The 14216-nt window shown below is 65.8% G+C and overlaps 2 protein-coding genes across 3 annotated transcripts in view; one reads left to right on the top strand and one right to left on the bottom strand.

The window, feature by feature from the left end:
- The window catches only part of NIBAN2 (niban apoptosis regulator 2), a 27420-nt gene extending 18219 nt beyond the window's left edge, over positions 1-9201 (top strand). The window contains exons 5-14 of the mRNA XM_083806895.1: positions 149-316; positions 3188-3303; positions 3378-3482; positions 4167-4329; positions 4791-4978; positions 5183-5338; positions 5598-5714; positions 6090-6197; positions 6309-6420; positions 6861-9201. Coding sequence (XP_083663021.1) covers positions 149-316; positions 3188-3303; positions 3378-3482; positions 4167-4329; positions 4791-4978; positions 5183-5338; positions 5598-5714; positions 6090-6197; positions 6309-6420; positions 6861-7903 — 2276 coding nt within the window. The 3' untranslated portion in view covers positions 7904-9201. The remainder of the gene's footprint in view (positions 1-148; positions 317-3187; positions 3304-3377; positions 3483-4166; positions 4330-4790; positions 4979-5182; positions 5339-5597; positions 5715-6089; positions 6198-6308; positions 6421-6860) is intronic.
- SLC31A2 (solute carrier family 31 member 2) lies at positions 9115-14216 on the bottom strand. Of its 2 annotated transcripts, none has more exons than XM_083806897.1 (4): positions 14096-14216; positions 11168-11234; positions 10539-10713; positions 9115-10030 (listed from the first exon to the last, which is right to left on the bottom strand). In XM_083806897.1, exons 1-4 carry the CDS (start codon positions 14099-14101, stop codon positions 9862-9864), a joined length of 417 nt encoding a protein of 138 aa, XP_083663023.1. In that variant the 5' UTR covers positions 14102-14216; the 3' UTR covers positions 9115-9861. The 2 variants fall into 2 exon arrangements, with proteins under 2 accessions (XP_083663023.1, XP_083663022.1); XM_083806896.1 differs by lacking the exon at positions 14096-14216 and adding an exon at positions 11646-12811.

The raw sequence follows: 14216 nt of genomic DNA, 5'->3' as shown, positions 1-14216 counted from the left end.
TTCATAAGATCACGAAGCCCTGCAGATGCCTGCACAGCAGCTGCCTCCGTCAGGGTGCTCTGCCCCTAATAAAGCCCTGGGGCGCAGAGGGGCAAGGGACCAGGGCACGGCCACCCCCTGCCCCTTCAGAGCATCCTTCCCCCCGCAGGCGTGACGCCCAAGTCGGGGAACGCCCCCATCGTGAAGTGCCCCACGGATTTCCCCCTGATCCTCTGGCACCCCTACGCCCGGCACTACTACTTCTGCGTGATGACGGGCAAGGAGCAGGAGAAGTGGGGGGCGGTTTTCCAGGACTGCGTGCGGCACTGCAACAACGGTGAGCTGGGGGCTGGCCGGGGGGGTGGCCGCCTCCAGACGGGGTGCTGGGGGCCCTGCAGCGGTCCCTTTTTGGCCCTAAGGGGGTGGTTTGGGGTGAAGAAGGGGAATTGGCTGGGAGCTGGGGAGTGTCTCACCCCCGGTGAGGGTGGGAGCGGGGGGCTCCGGCCACCCGGCACGTCCCCGTGTCCCCGAGGAGCACAACGCCTGTACCAGCGTTGACAAGAGCCAGCGTGGAGCCAGCTGGAGAGACGCCGGTGTGGGGAGCCCTAATGACTATTTTCCACCCCGAGGCAGAAAATATTTGGCAATTAAAGTCATTAAAACTGCAGGCCACCAGGTCCTGCCCTCCTTCCTCCCACTCTCCGCCGGCACCAGCTTTCGGGCAGGGGCTGCGGACAGCCGGGGCAGGCAGGGCCGGGCGCCCACACCACCGATACCCTGGCAGGGAAAGATGATTTTCCTGCTGAGCCGTGCCTGGGACGAGCCCCAGGGCTGCGCGGTGCGAGCGGCGTCCTGGGGAAGGAGGCGCTGGCCCTGCAGCCTGCTCCGTGTAGCAAGCAAGGAGCCACCTGCCCGGCCGGCGAGGCACCTTTCCCTCCCGGGAGGTGCTCATAGCCCCAATATTTTAGGGGCAGAGCCATAGGGTGGGTGCAGAGCCTGAATTCCAGTGTGGGCTGTCATCCCCCCGTGGTAGCTGAAATCCGAGTGCTTTGCTCTTTCCCTTCCTTTCGGCTCTCCTTGCTCCAGAACACGTCCGTGCGCCCTCCGTGAGCCGGGGATGTCCGGGCTCAGAGGCTGATTTATTTATTTTGAGCTTTTATTTATTTTGAGCTTTCCCCTTTCCCCCCTGGCCGCCCAGGCTCTGAGCGGGTGAAGGCAGAGCCGTGAGCCCCGGTGGAGCTGCCGGAGCCGTCTCTGCGGCTGTGCTGCTGGACCCTCTCCTCCTCCTGAGCTGGAGACGAAACAAGGCACAGACACGGGCACGGGCCCAGGAAGGGATCTGCTCGGGTGGATTTCTTGATTTTTGCAGGCTGTTTTTCTTTGTGAGACATTTCTTCCCTCCCCAGCTCCAGATTTCTGCCCGCCGCTGCTCTCGCAAGGTTTCGGATACTGTTTCAAATCCAATGAAAGATCTTTTGTTGCTGTTGAGCAACTTTTTCCCAAATTAGAGGCTCCGTGTCTGCCTCCGCTTGTGATTAGTGTGGGAAGTTTCACCTCCCCTTACAAGTCTCTGGATTTTTGTAACACCAGCTCTTCCCTAAGGACAGGGGACGAGCGATGTCACCCCTCGTCGGGGGTGTGCAGAGTCGTGCCCCACAGCCTGGGCACCCGCGGGACCCCCGCCCCATTTGGCCTGGGTGCAGCATCGCTCCTGGTGCCCAGCACCCGACACACGTCACCGTGGGAGCCTTGCCAGGAGAGGTCCCAGGCCTGGCATTTGCACCCCATCCCGGACACCGACGTGGTGCTGGGCGAGCCCAGCCGCCGCTCGGCGCTCAGCAAGGGCCAGACTCCAGCTTTCACGGCGGTTCCGATTTCTCCCCACGTCTCGAGCTGTCCCTTAGGAAAAGCTGCTTAGGCTGGGAGTTAAAAGCGATCATCTTAAAAAAAAAAAAATCCCTGTGTGTTGGAAGACGCCAACAGCCCGGGGCTGCCCTTGCTGGGACGAAGCCAGCTTTGGCTGAGGCTCCCCAGGACCTCTGCCCCGGGGGTGTGGTGGGTCCCTCCTGCCCTTGTCACCAAGCCCAGGTCACTCTCCTGGGGGGTCCTGCAAGGCGAGGGTGCAGAGCCAGCACCGAGGACCTCTACTCTCGCTGCTCTCTGCTTTAGCATGGAGTTTAGCGGGGTGAGGGCTTTGTGGGGGTGTCCCAGGGCTGTTCCCTTTTCCTGCAGGCACCCAGCCTTGCTGCGGCACAGCGCCAGCGCTCCCGGGGCTGGGCAGGGTGCGCGTGGGGCGGGTGGCTCCGGGCCGTCCTGTCCGCTCCCTGGGGTCTGTGGATGTGGCAGCAGGGGACAGGGGGTGACATCTGTGCCTCCCCCCTTGCGTGGCAGCCCCACGCCGGGGTGAATCAGGGCGCTGACATCCCGGGGGCAGCAGAACCGGCTGGAGCACGCCGCTGCTGCTGCTGCTGCGCCTCCCCGCCGGGCGCTGCCGTGACTCATCCCCGCCGCCCAGCGCCTTCCTCCTCCTCCCCTGCTGCTCCGCATCCCACGGGGCCCCCCTGCCTCCAGCGCGGCCCGGGCACCCCGGGGCCCCATCCTCCAAGGAGGTTCGCAGGGCCCTCAGGTCCCCATGCACCACTGGGATCCACCGAACCCCCTGCCCCTGCTGTGCCCCTGGGGTTTGCAGGGCCCCCAGGTCCCCGTGCACCATCAGAGCTTGCAGAGCCCCCTGCCCTGCTCAGCTCCTGCTTCTGCTGTGCTTCAGGGCTCGCCGAGCCCCCGAGTCCCTTATGCAGCACTGGGGTTTGCTGAGCCCCTACTCCTGCTGTGCCAGCAGGGCTTGGTGAGCCCCCAGGCACCACTGGGGCTTGCAGAGCCCCCCCTGAACCTGCTGTGCCCCTGCTTCAGGACTCGCTGAACCCCCACGGTGCATAAAATCCCCCGGTCTTGCCGAGCCTTCTTCTCCTGGGTGCTTTCCTGCCCTTTTCCTTCCCAATCTGTGGGAGCCCCCCTGACCCCTGGTGTAGCTGGGGAGCTGTCAGGGCCTCCCCCAGCCCCACTGACAGTCCTGGGCTCTGTGCAACAGCCCTGGGGACGTGGGGGACGTGGGGGACCCCTGTGATGGCAGGCTGGGGATGCTGCCAGCGGCTCCCCCTGGTCCCCAGGCTGCCCTGCTCACTCGCCCGCTCTCCCCCTCGCCCCCCAGGGATCTCCGAGGACTCCAAAGTGGAGGCCCCAGCCTTCACCGACGCCGTCCGCATGTACCGCCAGTCCAAGGAGCAGTACGGCACCTGGGACATGCTCTGCGGCAACCAAAGCCAGGTGAGGGCCGGTCCCTGGGCTGGGGGGGGGTCTGTGGGGCCGGGCGGGGTCTCCAACGCCTCCTCCCTTCGCAGGTGCTGAGTAACCTGGTGATGGAGGAGCTGCTCCCGGAGCTGCGGAGCGCCATCGGCCCGCGGCTCAAGGGCAAGGCTCAGGAGCGCCAACGGACCTGGATCCAGGTACGGGTGGTGGCCGTGGGGACACCGGGGCCAAACCTACACCCCCCCTGCAACCTCCTGCCCCCACACTGGGGCACTGTGTCAGTCCCTGTCCCACCGGGCTGGGCGCCTGGTGGCTTTCCTGCTGGTGGCACCCCCCCCAGCACCCCTCTGTGCCATCGCACGCAGCCCTGCCCATCCCTCCCTGCTTCCCAGAGCGAGGGAAGCAAACGGGAAGAAGCCCGGCCCCCGAGCAAAGCCCAGCCCAGCTATATTTAGCGAGCCATTTTTAGGGCAGCGCAGGCTAAATCCAGCCCAGGACCTTGCCAAAGGCTGAGCACATTTCAGAGCTGCCCGTCACAGCCTTGTGGCCAGCGGGGTTTCCACCCAGCACGTAACGTGCTGCTGAGGTAGCGTACGGAGGCACAAACACTGCTTTTTCTGTAGTTCTGGTCTCCACGGCACAGCCCAGGGTGAATGTGCAGAACTGGGAAGGGCGAGGGAGGGAGGGGAAGGACAGCCCTGCCGCCTGCTGGCCCCAAAATCACAACATCTGGCTTCAAAGGGAGCTCCAGCAGCCGCGTGGGGCTTGCGGGGTTGAGTCGTGCCCGGTGTCCCCCTGCTCGGGGACCTCCCGTGGCTTTGTACACGCCGGGGGCTTCATTTCACCCAGCTGGGTGCTGGCACCCCCCTGTCCCTCCCCAGATCTCGGATGCCGTGTACAGGATGGTCTACGAGCAGACCAAGGCCCAGTACGACGCCATGGTGGCCAAGTGCGAAGTGGAGCGGGCGCAGATGGAGAGCACCATCCGCACCGACATGGACCAGATCATCACCTCCAAGGAGCACCTGTCCAGCAAGATCCGAGGTGAGCCCCGGGGGACGGGGCGCTGGGGGGCTGTGCACGCGTGGATGTGTAGGTGCACACATGTGGACGTGTAGGTGAATGTGCACGTACGACCAGCTCCTGGTGGGACGTTTTGCCAAGGTGCTGCTGTTTCTGGGCGCATTGTAGCTCCTGTTGGCACAGCCCGGGGCAGGTGCCAAGCGAGCACACACACAGACCTGCACTCCTCAGGGAGCTGGGGGATGTGGGAGGTGGGGGGCAAGGTGGGCAGCGAGCCCCAAGCAAGGCGGTGGGGCAGGAACAGGTTCAACACAGAACAAGGGCCACCTTCAAGAGCTCTTTGCCTTGCTCTGTGGGTCTGGGAGACTTCTCCTGGAGGGGTTTGGGGATAGGGCCGTAGCTCCCCGGGGGGCTTAGGGACTGACTTGCAGAGCTGGGAGGGTGGAGGAACCTCGCCGTGCTCACCCCTGCTCTCTGCCCAGCCTTCGTCCTCCCCAAGGCGGAGATCTGTGTCCGCAACCACGTGCAGCCCTACATCTCCTCCATCCTGGAGGCCCTGATGACCCCCACGAGCCAGGGCTTCGCCGAGGTGCGGGAGGTGTTCTTCAAGGAGGTGACGGACATGAACATGAACATCGTCAACGAGGGCGGCCTGGAGAAGCTGGTGGAGGTGAGCACTGCCGGTGGGTCAGCGGGATGGGGCTTGGGGTGGCGGGGCCGGCCCTGGGGACAGACACCCATGGGGACGGAGCTGGGGTACCCCAGGCTGAGAAGATGCCTGGGGACGATGCCCGTGGGGTGGTGCGGGCTGCTGGGCAAGGCGTGGGGTGGCGTGTGCCAGTCCCGGCCCTGCTGAGCGTGGCCGTGTCCCCAGTACATGGAGAAGCTCTCCCACCTGGCCTTCCACCCGGTGAAGATGCAGTCGTGCTACGAGAAGATGGACCAGCTGAAACTGGAGGGCCTCCAGCAGCGGTTCGACGTCTCCAGCACCTCTGTCTTCAAGCAGAGGGCCCAGATCCACATGAGACAGGTTGGACGGGGACTGGGGAGGGGGACAAATCCCAAATCCTGTGTCCCTGAGGCTGAGCAGCTGGGACACGGGGACAAAGCCACCCCAGCACCCTCAGTCCTCAGGGTGGAGCCCGTAGATGCCAGGCAGAGCTGCTGGGAGCTTTGCCAGTGTACAGGCTCGTCCCGGTGTCCCAGTGCCCCCAAAAGAGCCCCCCGCACACCCCTTGCTTGCCCCCCCGGTTCCCCCACTGGCGCTGACCCCATGGTTCCTGCCGCAGCAAATGGATGACGCCGTGTACACCTTCGAGACGCTGCTGCACCAGGAGCTGGGGAAGCTGCAGGGCAAGGATGACCTCTGCAAGTCCATCCAGCGCATCCTCGAGCGCGTGCTCAAGGTGAGGGCTGGGGGCTGCTCCTGCACTCGGGACCCCCCGGTGGCCTTCACCCGAGGGTGAGGAGCCTGGGGAGGAGGCCAGCGGTGATGAATAACAGGAGTCGTCTGGGGGAATACTTCTTCCTATTGAGACTTTCATGTGTTTTGCTGAGTTTTGGGGCTGAGTTTTGGAGGAACCAGAGCCAGGGTTTGGAGTGGTCCAAACACTTCTGCAGAAAGTGGGGGGAGAGCACAGGGACTGCATAGGTGGAAGGGTGCAAGGGACAGAAGAACTCATTCAGCCCCGTGGAAATGGGACCAAAATACGGGGTTGTGCCCACGCCACCCTGCGGCCCTCATGGGCGCTGACCCGAGGCCGCTCTCGCCTGCCCTGCAGAAATACGACTACGACAGCAGCACCGTGCGGAAAAAGTTCTTCAGGGAGGCCCTGCTGCAGATCACCATCCCCTTCCTGCTGAAGAAGCTGGCGCCGACCTGCAAGGGGGTAAGAGGAGGGGAGCAGCGCTCCGTGGAGGGGCTGCGGCATCCCTCACGCATCCCTCGGGACCGGGACCTCCCCATCCTGCACCCCGCTGACTGGCCTCTCCCCCCGCAGGAGCTAGCCAAGTTCCAGGAGCTCATCTTCGAGGACTTCGCCAGCTTCATCCTGGTGGAGAACACTTACGAGGAGGTCGTGCTGCAGTCGGTGATGAAAGACATCATGCAAGGTAGGGAGACCCCACAGTGTGCAAGGCCAGTCTGGTGCTGGGTGTCCCATGAGGAAGGGGTGACCCCACGCAGGGTGCTGGGTGTCCTATAATGGGTGACCCCATGCAGGGTGCTGGGTGCCCTACAAGGAAGGGGTGACCCCGTGCAGGGTGCTTGGTGTCCCATGAGGAAGGGGTGACCCCATGCAGGGTGCTGGGTGTCCCATGAGGAAGGGGTGGCCCTGTGCAGGGTGCTGGGTGTCCCATGAGGAAGGGGTGGCCCCGTGCAGGGTGCTGGGTGTCCCATGAGGAAGGGGTGGCCCCGTGCAGGGTGCTGGGTGTCCCATGAGGAAGGGGTGACCCCATGCAGGTTGCTGGGTGTCCCATGAGGAAGGGGTGGCCCCGTGCAGGGTGCCGGGGGCTGGTGCCGGCCCATCTGACGCCTCTCTCGGTGCCGCCAGCTGTGAAGGAGGCAGCGGTGCAGCGGAAGCACAACCTGTACCGCGACAGCATGGTGATGCACAACAGCGATCCCAACCTGCACCTCCTGGGCGAGGGCATCCCCATCGACTGGGCCGAGGAGCACGGCGGGCAGCCCGAGGCCGAGCCGGCCGCCGACAAGCGCCGCAGGGCCAAGCAGGTGGTGTCGGTGATCCAGGACGACGAGGGGGCCCTGCCCTACGAGGCGGGTGCCGAGGCGCTGCTGCCCCCCAGCTCCCCAGAGCCGCAGGAGCCGGAGCCCGCGGTGCCGCCGGGGTCCCCTGGCGGGGTGGCGGAGATCAGGGAGATGCTGGCGAAGGAGAGCATGGAGGAAGCTGCCGGCGGCCAGGCTGAGGAGCGGCTGACGAACGGTACCCACGCCACGCGGCAGAGCGGGGCCACCGAGGAGGTGGTGGCAGCGGGGTCTGCGCCGGGAGACGACCCCCCGCGGGGTCCGGCCAGCGATGGGGATGGGGCGCACCGTGACGCACCGGTGCCACCTGCATCTGGGGCCGGGGTGCCTTTGGGAGATAAGGTGCACCACCCCACAGCACCATCACCTGCACCTAGAGCCGAGATCCCATCAGGAGATAAGGTGCGTCATGCCACAGCAGCATCACCCGCGTCTGGAGCTGAGATCCCAACAGGAGATAAGATGCACCATGCCACAGCAGCGTCACCTACATCTGGAGCTGGGGTGCCATCAGGAGATAAGGAGCACCACCCCACAGCACCATCCCCTACATCTGGAGCTGAGATCCCATCAGGAGATAAGGAGCACCACCCCACACCAGCACCTGCACCCAGAGCCGAGGCCCCATCAGGGGATGAGGTGCACCACCCCGCAGCAGCAGCATCACCTGCGCCCGGAGCCGCGGTCCCATTGCCGCCCGCCGGGACGGATTGCCACCAGCCCGGTGACAAGGAGACGGGCGAGGAGGTGGCCCCCCCGGTGGCTTGCAGCCCCCCGCAGCCCGCGGGCACGACGGAGAGCGTTGTTGAGGGGGTGCAGACTGAGTTCTAGCCCTGTGCCCGCCGTGGACTGGTCCTGGGGCTGCCGGGGCTGGAGCGGCGCTGCGGGAGAGGGAGGGGATGGGGAACACCGAGGTCACCCAACGGGGGGGGGGGGGTCCTGCTGCTGCGCGGCTGGCCGCCACCCGGGGGGGCCGGCTGGGGCCCGGCTCAGCACAGGGCACCCGCTGCACTCTGCTCTGTCCTTCTTCTGCCTTATTTCCTTCTTTTCTACTGGAGAGATGCTTTATCTGCCCCCCCCCCCCGGGCTGAGCTCATATGCGTGGGGCCGTCTGGGGGGGCTGGAGCCCCGCTGCCTGCAGGATGCTCCCAGCTGCTGGACCCCGGCAGCGGGGACCGTCCCCTGCCCGCATCCGTGGGGTTTTCCTGGGAGCCTCCCCACGGGGAGCATCTCCCGGGCGGCCTCGTGCCGTCACCAGCACCGAGGGGAGCGAGGGCTGCGGGGGCGGGTGGGCAAAAACGGGACGGCGAGGGCTGGGGGTGCCGCAGCTCTGCGTGGGGGGGTGAAGGGCGAGATGAGGCCAGGAGCACAGGGATGTGTGGGGCGGGAGGAGAATTGCGTGGGGGTGCTGGCACAACAGCTGCTGGCCCTTTGGGGGCGAGGTGTGGGGCTGCCTACGGCCCCCAGGCTGCTCCGCACCCACCCCGGGGCTGCTGTCACCCCGTGCCCAGGCTCGGCTGGGAGTTAAAAAAGCTTTTTCGGAGGGGAGGTGGCAGCGGTGCGACTTCAGCCTCGGCCGGCTGCTGCCTGGTTCCCAGCTGGGCATCGCCAGCGGGGCCCCCCCGGCCTCCAGCCCTCAGCCCTCAGACATTTGGGTTCTGGCAGCAGCTGGGGGGGGCGAAGACCTGGGGCTTCGGCAGAGGTTGGCGGCAGGGTGCTGGGGGCAGCGCTGGGAGAAGGGCTTCCCCCCGCACCGGGACCCCCCGCAGGGTCGGTCACAGCCCCGGGGGACGCACCGAAAGCACTGGAGAGGCGGCTGGGGGCACTGGGCGAGACTCAGGAGCTGGCAGCGTGCGTGTGTGTGTGTGCGCACACGTGTGGGCGTGCGGCACGGGGACCGACTGGGACCTCGCCCCGACCTCCGCCTGCATTTTTAGGTGCCGCTGTACCTGCCTCTGAAGGGGGTGCCCAGCCCAAACCACTTGGGCCCCCCCCCCCCCCCCCCAAACAAAGTGCCTTGCCTTGGGAACTTAAAACCTGTCTCTTCCAAGATATTTTATTAAGAATGTTATACAAATGTTTAAGATATGCTTATAATAATTAATAAAAGAACTAAAGCTTTATTTAAAGCCAGAGGAGACTGTCCTTACTCCCCAACTGCTCGGCCCCAGGACACTGCTGTGTGCGGGGGGGTTGGGGGGGGGGCTGTGATGGGGCTGAGGTGCAGCCCCCCCGAACCCGCTGTGAGCCGGGGGTGCCAGGGCCCCGCATCGCCTCCGGCAGCCCCACACCAAGCCGGAAGCCGAACGACCCCAGTGGTTTTATTGCCACAGGCAGCAGGAGGCAGCAGCTCCCCATCCTAAAGTGCTAACCGGGCGGCACGGGGGTGAGGTGGGGGGGGGTGGCCGGGCCCCCCCAGCACCCGGCTCCTTCTGCAGGCACCCCCAAGGCACAGTGTGAGGGGTTTGGGGCAGGGCAGGATGCAGGATCCGTGCTGGAGGGGAGCCCAGGGACCTGCCCCGATCACACACGAAGCATCCCAGTGCCAAAACCGCACCCCCCCAGCAGAGGGGGGGCCCAGCACCCCCACCCCCAGCAGTCAGCTCCCCAAATCCCGTGGCCAAAAGCTCCCTGAGAGCCGGGGGACAGCCCCCAGTGCCACCCCCCGGTGGTGCCGCGTCCTGCACAGCTTGGGGACAGGGACGCAGCCAGCAGACGTGACGGTGGCAGTGTGACAGCGGTGACACCCCAGCACCCCGCGGTGTCCCGAGGGGGGGATGTCCCCACGCCTAGTCCACCCTGAGCAGCGGGTACACCACGAAGTAGCCGATGGTGGAGCCCGCGAGCACGCCGAGGAAGACCCAGGCGTTGTAGGACATGACGGCCAGCATCAGCGCGTAGCCCAGCACCACCTGCACCACGTGCAGCAGCGTCTGGGCCACGTGGAACTGGAACCACCTGCGGTGGGAGAAGCAAAAGCCCCGTCAGCAAGGGGAAAATGTGGGTGTCAGCCCCCCCGGGGCACCGGGAGTGACGTGCGGGGGGTTTGTAGGGCGCGGGGAGGGAGCTGGGCATGGGGCTGGGGTCAGCGAGAGGCTGGCGTTACGAGCAGCCTCGGGCACGGCTGGGATTAAAGGTAAGATGAAAAACCCAGGTTTTGGCTCAAAAGGCTTGTGATGGGAAGGAAACGCCCCGGCTGGCCTTGGTTGGGGCTGCAGCAGCTGAGCAGTGACCGTCCCCATCCCAAAAGGACCCCGGGGGCTGCGGGCACTGAACGCAGCCGAAAGCACCGGGGGCAGTCCCCGGGTACCCGGCGAGGCTGGGACCCCCTGGGGCTGGCTCCTGCCCTCCATCATCCCTGGGAGCCCCTTGCTGCCCCTTCGCAGCCTTCCTTCTCCGCCATCCCCACCTCCCAGCCACCCCCGGGCACCAGGCAGGGCCCAATCCTGCCCGGGCCGGGCCGTACCTGCCCTGCGTGGCCCCGTGGCCGCCGTCCCCCTCGTCGGGGTCCAGCAGCGCCTCGCGGCTGAGGCTGGGGGGCACGGCCAGCAGCGCCCGCCGCAGCACCCTGGCCTTGCCCATCTTGACCACCTCGTACAGCACCGACAGCAGCGCGACCACCAGCACGGAGAGCGCCAGCCCTGCACCAGAAGCAGACCCCGATGAATCAGCAGCTGGTTTTGTTTTTTCTTCCTCTTTTTTTTTTTTTTTTTTCCCGAAAAGAGCAGCTTGCCCTCAGCTGAACAAATATTTTTCAACGGGGAAAAAGATTAAAAACAGCTTGCCAGCCACTTGCAGGAGGAGGGTTTGGTCATCTGTCGCTTTGCAGGACCGGACCTGCGGGTCTGGGTAACAGCTGGGGCCCCCCCAAAGCCCCGCAGCGTGCCCGGTGCTGCGAAAACCCCAGTGTTAAGTGCTGGGTGTGGGGGGGCTGTGCCCTTCCCCAGCTCCCAGCCCACCAGCAGGTATCACTGCTAGCATTACCTAGCATTATATGCCAGAAATGCAAAAATCCCCGGTGGTTTTTGTGCCCTGCGCCCCTTTCCCCGGCTGGCGAGCACAGCCAGCAGCAGAGGGACGGGGCCGGCAGCCTACCTGCGGGGGTGTGCACGCTCCAGAAGTCAAACAGCAGCACCACCCTGTCCGAGAAGAAGAAGGTCATCTGGAAGAGAGGCCGAGGACAGGGGTTAGGAACCGGCTGGGGGTGACGATGCCACCCGCACCACGGCACACATGGCCCCGTGGCTTCTGCAGGGCCGCGTGCTGAGCACCCCACGGCCCTCCCAGGGCTGACACCGGCCCCTTCCTGCCCACGGCCCTTCCCCGAATCAAAGCCAGAGGTGTGTGCGTCTCTTCTTTCTTCTGTGCAGGTTTGCTTCTTTGAGCTGCAGACTTCAAAGGGCACCTGGTGGCCCTGCCCCTCCTGCGCCCGGCGCAGCCCCTGGTGCCGGGAGGGCTGGGGCTGGGGGCCGGCTGTGGGCAGGGGGCTGCCACGCGGTGCAGTTTTTGTCCGGATCCCGAAATAGAAAGAGGAACTCAAATCCCAGCCACGCAAAGCGGGCTCGACACGTACCTCTGCCTTCTTGCAGGGCAGCTTTTTCCCTCCAGCCCGTGTCTGGGCTGGCGAGAGAAATCCTGAGCTAACCCTTGTGGCGGAGAGCCGGCAGCCCAAAGCTCCAGCAACCCGCACGCGCTGCCGGGGCTTGAGGAGTGGGAGGCAGACAGCAGCTGTGGGTGCTGTCTGGAGCCTAGAGCGAAACTGGCCGGCGGCTGCAGCCCAGCCCAGGAACCCTCCGCTTTCCTGCACCTCCCACAGGATTTTCTTGCCTGCTCCAGCCAAAGCCGGCATCACCCCGAGGCTGCTGCGGCTCCGGCTGCCGGGGGCTGCCCAGGACCCACCCAGGACCACGACTGCTTTTTAGGGAGGGCTCGAAGCAGGCAGCAAAGCCGCCCAGTGCCGGCATTCCCAGCCCCGAAGAGCCTTTAACCGGTGACCACCCGAACGAGAGCTTCATCGCGCCGAAACAGGAGGAGAAAGCCTTGGCCTGCGGTTCTTCCCCAGCGAAACCGCCCGGAGCTGAGGGCACGGCTGCCAATTCTTGGTCCTTTGCCACAAAAACCTGCACTGGGTTTTCCTCCTGCCCTTGTCGGATCTCACCAGGTCCCTGCGGCTGGGACCCCCCCAGCCCAGGTCTGTTCCCCCCCATGCTCCCCCGTGCCCACGGTGAGCGGTGCCCGCGCCGCTCTCAGGCTCTAATTACACGCTCTGGCCACTCGTTACCAAAGCACATTAGGACGTATAATTGGCTTACGCTTTTAAGCCTCCTTTGGCAACGGATTTATGATAATTAGCCTTTAAATGAAACTATTTCTCCTTTGCATGGTTCAACCCTAAGTCTGCAGGGCCGGGCACGGCGGAGGTAACGTTACTTTGGAGACGCAGGTGACTTGCAGAAGGTCCCCGCGCTGCTCCTGGTCCCAGGGCGCCCAGCCTGGGCAGCTTCTGCCCCGTGCCCTCGGGTACCCAGCGTGTCCGGGAGGCCAAAACGATGCTCCTGGGGCCAGTGCTGCCCTGCTCCCCTCCTCCATAAAGAGAGGGGAGGTTTAGATGAGATGTAAGGAAGGAATCCTTCACTCAGAGGATGGTGAGGCCCTGGCACAGGCTGCCCAGAGGAGCTGGGGATGCCCCATCCTGGAGGCGTTTAAGGTCAGGTTGGAGGAGCTCTGAGCTTTAAGGTCCCTTCCGTGACGCTGTGGCTCCATCCTACAGCAACACCACACCGTGAACCCTCCGCAGACAGCAGCCGTGCTGACTGTGCTGTCAAAGGTTCAGGGTAAATCCTAAAAAAAAAAAATCTCGCAATCTGAGTGACCCAAGCCGCAGGGTGACATGCCAGCAGGACTTCTGGTCTGAGGGGCTTGTTCCGTCCCCACCCACCAGTGGTGACCCACCAGGTGCTGTGGGGGCAGCACCCAGCACCTCTTCTGCACCTCGCCTGGCTTCACGCACCCCAGCAGGGCTGCTGGGGACCACCCCACGCTGCAGCTCCTCATGTGCACGGCACATCCACGTCGGGGCTTCGCCTGTGGGGTTCCTCTTTTGAAAAACTCAGCGCCGCCTGCTCGGCGCGACGCGGGGCCGGCTGCCCGCTGCCTCCCGACCTGCTGCTCCGGTCCGACCGGGGCACCCGGCCCCGCACGCCGGGCTCGGGCTGCCTGGGTGCATCCACGGAGCCGGGGCCGCAGGCACCGCCCGGGCGGGCTGTGGTGCCAGGCTGCCCACGCTGCAGCCCCATGCGGGCAATGCACCAGCCTGGGACGATGGGGGGCTCATGGGGGGCGGTGTGGCTGCTGTCCCCATTGCCTCCGAGCTCCGAGCGAGCGGTGACGGCACTTGTGCAGGGCCTCGAGCTCCCGAGGGACGTCTCTGCTGTCGCTCCGTGCCCGTGCCAGGCCCTGCAGGGCGAAGGGAGAGCCTCCGGGTGGGGACACCGTGCATTGGGGTGCGCCATGGCCGGCTCCCCGGGGCCGCTGCTGCGTGCGGTCCCCGTCCCAAGCCCGGCCAAGTCACAGGCACAGCACGGGACAAAAACAGGAACCGCGGCGCAGCTCTTGCGGGAAGATGCGCGGTGCCAAGGGAAGTGAATCAGCCTTTACGCGGCCCCTGGGAACGTGCAGGGGGGGGGCACGAGGTCGAAGAGAAGAGATTTAAAGGAGGTGGCTCTGCCGGCTGCTCCGGGGGGACCCCGGCCCCAAAAGAAGGGGGGTCTCCGGGGAAGGAAGGGGGTCTCCAGAGAAGAAGGGGCTGCTGCCGGCCGGGGAACAGCGTGCCCCGGGCTGGGGCGGCGGGGCCGGGGGGTGCCCGCACCCACCCGCACACCAGCGGTACGGGGGGCTGGGGGCTGCCCCCACCCACGGGTGCCAAGCGCGGACCCTCTGCACAACCGGGCTGGCCGCCGGGCTCGGCACGGCTGGGCACGGCTGGGCACGGCTGGGCACGGCTGGACCCGGCGGCAGCCTCACCTGCATGGCGGCGGTGCAGAGCGGAGCCCGTCCCGTCCCGGTTCAGCCTGTCCCCGTTTAGCCTCTCCCGTCCCGTCCCGTCCCGTCCCGGCTCGGCTCGGCTCAGCCCGGCGCGGCTGCG

The sequence above is a fragment of the Anser anser genome (assembly GCF_964211835.1).
Source record: "Anser anser genome assembly, chromosome: 21".
NCBI lineage: Eukaryota > Metazoa > Chordata > Aves > Anseriformes > Anatidae > Anser > Anser anser.
Note: the sequence above shows the minus strand (reverse complement) of the source record. Positions and strands in the feature narration are given on the sequence as shown.